Source organism: Notolepis coatsorum, assembly GCF_963971535.1.
Source record: "Notolepis coatsorum genome assembly, chromosome: 6".
In the NCBI taxonomy this organism is placed as follows: Eukaryota; Metazoa; Chordata; class Actinopteri; order Aulopiformes; family Paralepididae; genus Notolepis; species Notolepis coatsorum.
This window is the reverse complement of record NC_140170.1, coordinates 72,333,733-72,335,393: the sequence shown is the minus strand read 5'-3', so window position 1 is coordinate 72,335,393 and position 1,661 is coordinate 72,333,733. Positions and strand designations below refer to the sequence as shown.

The 1,661-nt window shown below is 42.8% G+C and overlaps 1 protein-coding gene across 1 annotated transcript in view; it reads left to right on the top strand.

Annotated features, from left to right (window-relative positions):
* Positions 1-1,468: 1,468 nt before the first annotated feature.
* endou (endonuclease, polyU-specific) overlaps positions 1,469-1,661 on the top strand; it is a gene marked incomplete at both ends in the record, with an annotated part of 19,518 nt that continues 19,325 nt past the window's right edge. Inside the window, one exon of the mRNA XM_084315628.1 lies at positions 1,469-1,523. Within this exon, the coding sequence (XP_084171754.1) occupies positions 1,469-1,523 (55 nt within the window). The remainder of the gene's footprint in view (positions 1,524-1,661) is intronic.

Sequence of the window (1,661 nt, the reverse complement as noted above, 5' to 3'; positions counted from 1 at the left end):
CCTCTCTCTCTCTCTCTCTCTTTTCCACCTCGAGTTGAACCTGGGAGTATCTGCAGAGCCGCTTCAGCGTCAATACCGTTTCCCCACCTCGAACACCAAGAGGATCTGCAGAGCCGCAGATAACTCTGCTGAAGGCAGTCTCCCTTTGTTTCAGGATTGTAACTTGCTCCTTTTTGACTCTGAAAATAAATATGCCCTAGTATTTGGCTAACTCTGAACTACCTGTCTGTGCCGTGCGTTTGAGGTCGGTTTCAAACCCTAACACTACCTCTGTCTGAGCAGGCATGTGTTTTACTGTAACACACAGGCCATAGCCACCTTTAAACTCCAGTTTAGGGAAATCCCTGGAAAGCCCTGGATATAGGTATTTACATTTACAATAAACTTTTTATAAACCACGAAAACAAGCCATATAAAAAAATTAGGCAGAAGAGGTAGTGCAAATGTGTAAGAATAAATAGATAAAATACGGTTTAAAAAGTGTTTAAAGTAAATGTTTAAAGTGAGTGTGTTGTGTGCAATGGATGGGGGAATTATGTTACATAGAGTCCACATTAGCCTGGGGATAGAAGCTCCTTTTTAGTCTCTCTGTACTGGCCACGAGACTCCGGTAGCCTGACCGCAGCAGTGCAAAGAGGCAGTTGACATAAGGAAAATATAATATTTGAGTACCATTAAAGAATGGTAGAATAGGGGGCGCTCCAGAAGCGGTTGCCCTGGGTTCGATTCCCCGACCCGGTGGCTAGTACTGTATGCCGCATGTCTTCCCCTCTTCTCCCGTTTCACCCTCTCTCCTCTACCGGTCCTGTGTGGCCGCTGTCGGTCCTGCGTGGCCAAAAGGTCCTTGGTTGACCATGAAAAAGCTGAAAACACTATAAAAAAAAATAAAAATAATGGTACAATAGGCCTATTCATATTTTACAAGGATATACTGACAACTTCAAAACATTTAGGGTAAACCATCAATATTGATTTTCCTTTTCCTTTAAATTATTGTAGCCGGCAATCTAGGATACATTGAGAACTGGACTGGACAAGAACACTGCATCCTCAGACACTATAGGCACACGTGTGTGTGTGTGTGTGTGAGGTGCTAATCTTAGAAGTAGGCTGTGCCTTTGACCTGTACAATGAACCAGGCTTTCCAGGACGAGTATATAACATACCAACCATTGCTTGATGTGATAACTAGCTTTGGGTACAAGTGTAGATTTAGTATACTCATATTCGGAAGTCTTGGCCATGTATATAAATGCAAACAAATGAGTGGTCTGAGAATTGCTGCAATGTCAAAGAGAAAAGCCAAACAAATGGCCAAATATTGCTCTGCCTCAGCTATTATTGGCAGCTTAGCCGTGTGGAGAAGGAGGTGCTATGTGTACCCTTAAGTGTTCAGTGCTGCTTGGCCCCGATATATTTGATTCCCTGTTTATGTAATATAATTTGTGGAACCAAATAAAGTATTCAAATGTGCGTGAGGGAACAACCATGTGCCGCCAGGACGGCTGTGGACTGTGTAGCAGGTAAACTAAGAGTGGCTGTTAAGAGCTACATTGCATAAACCCTGTGAAATGAGACATCTGGATGTTTTGGCAGGAGAAAGAACAAGCAAATTTACAAAGGCAATAAGTCAACATTAAGGCCCTATAGTGTATAGGCTA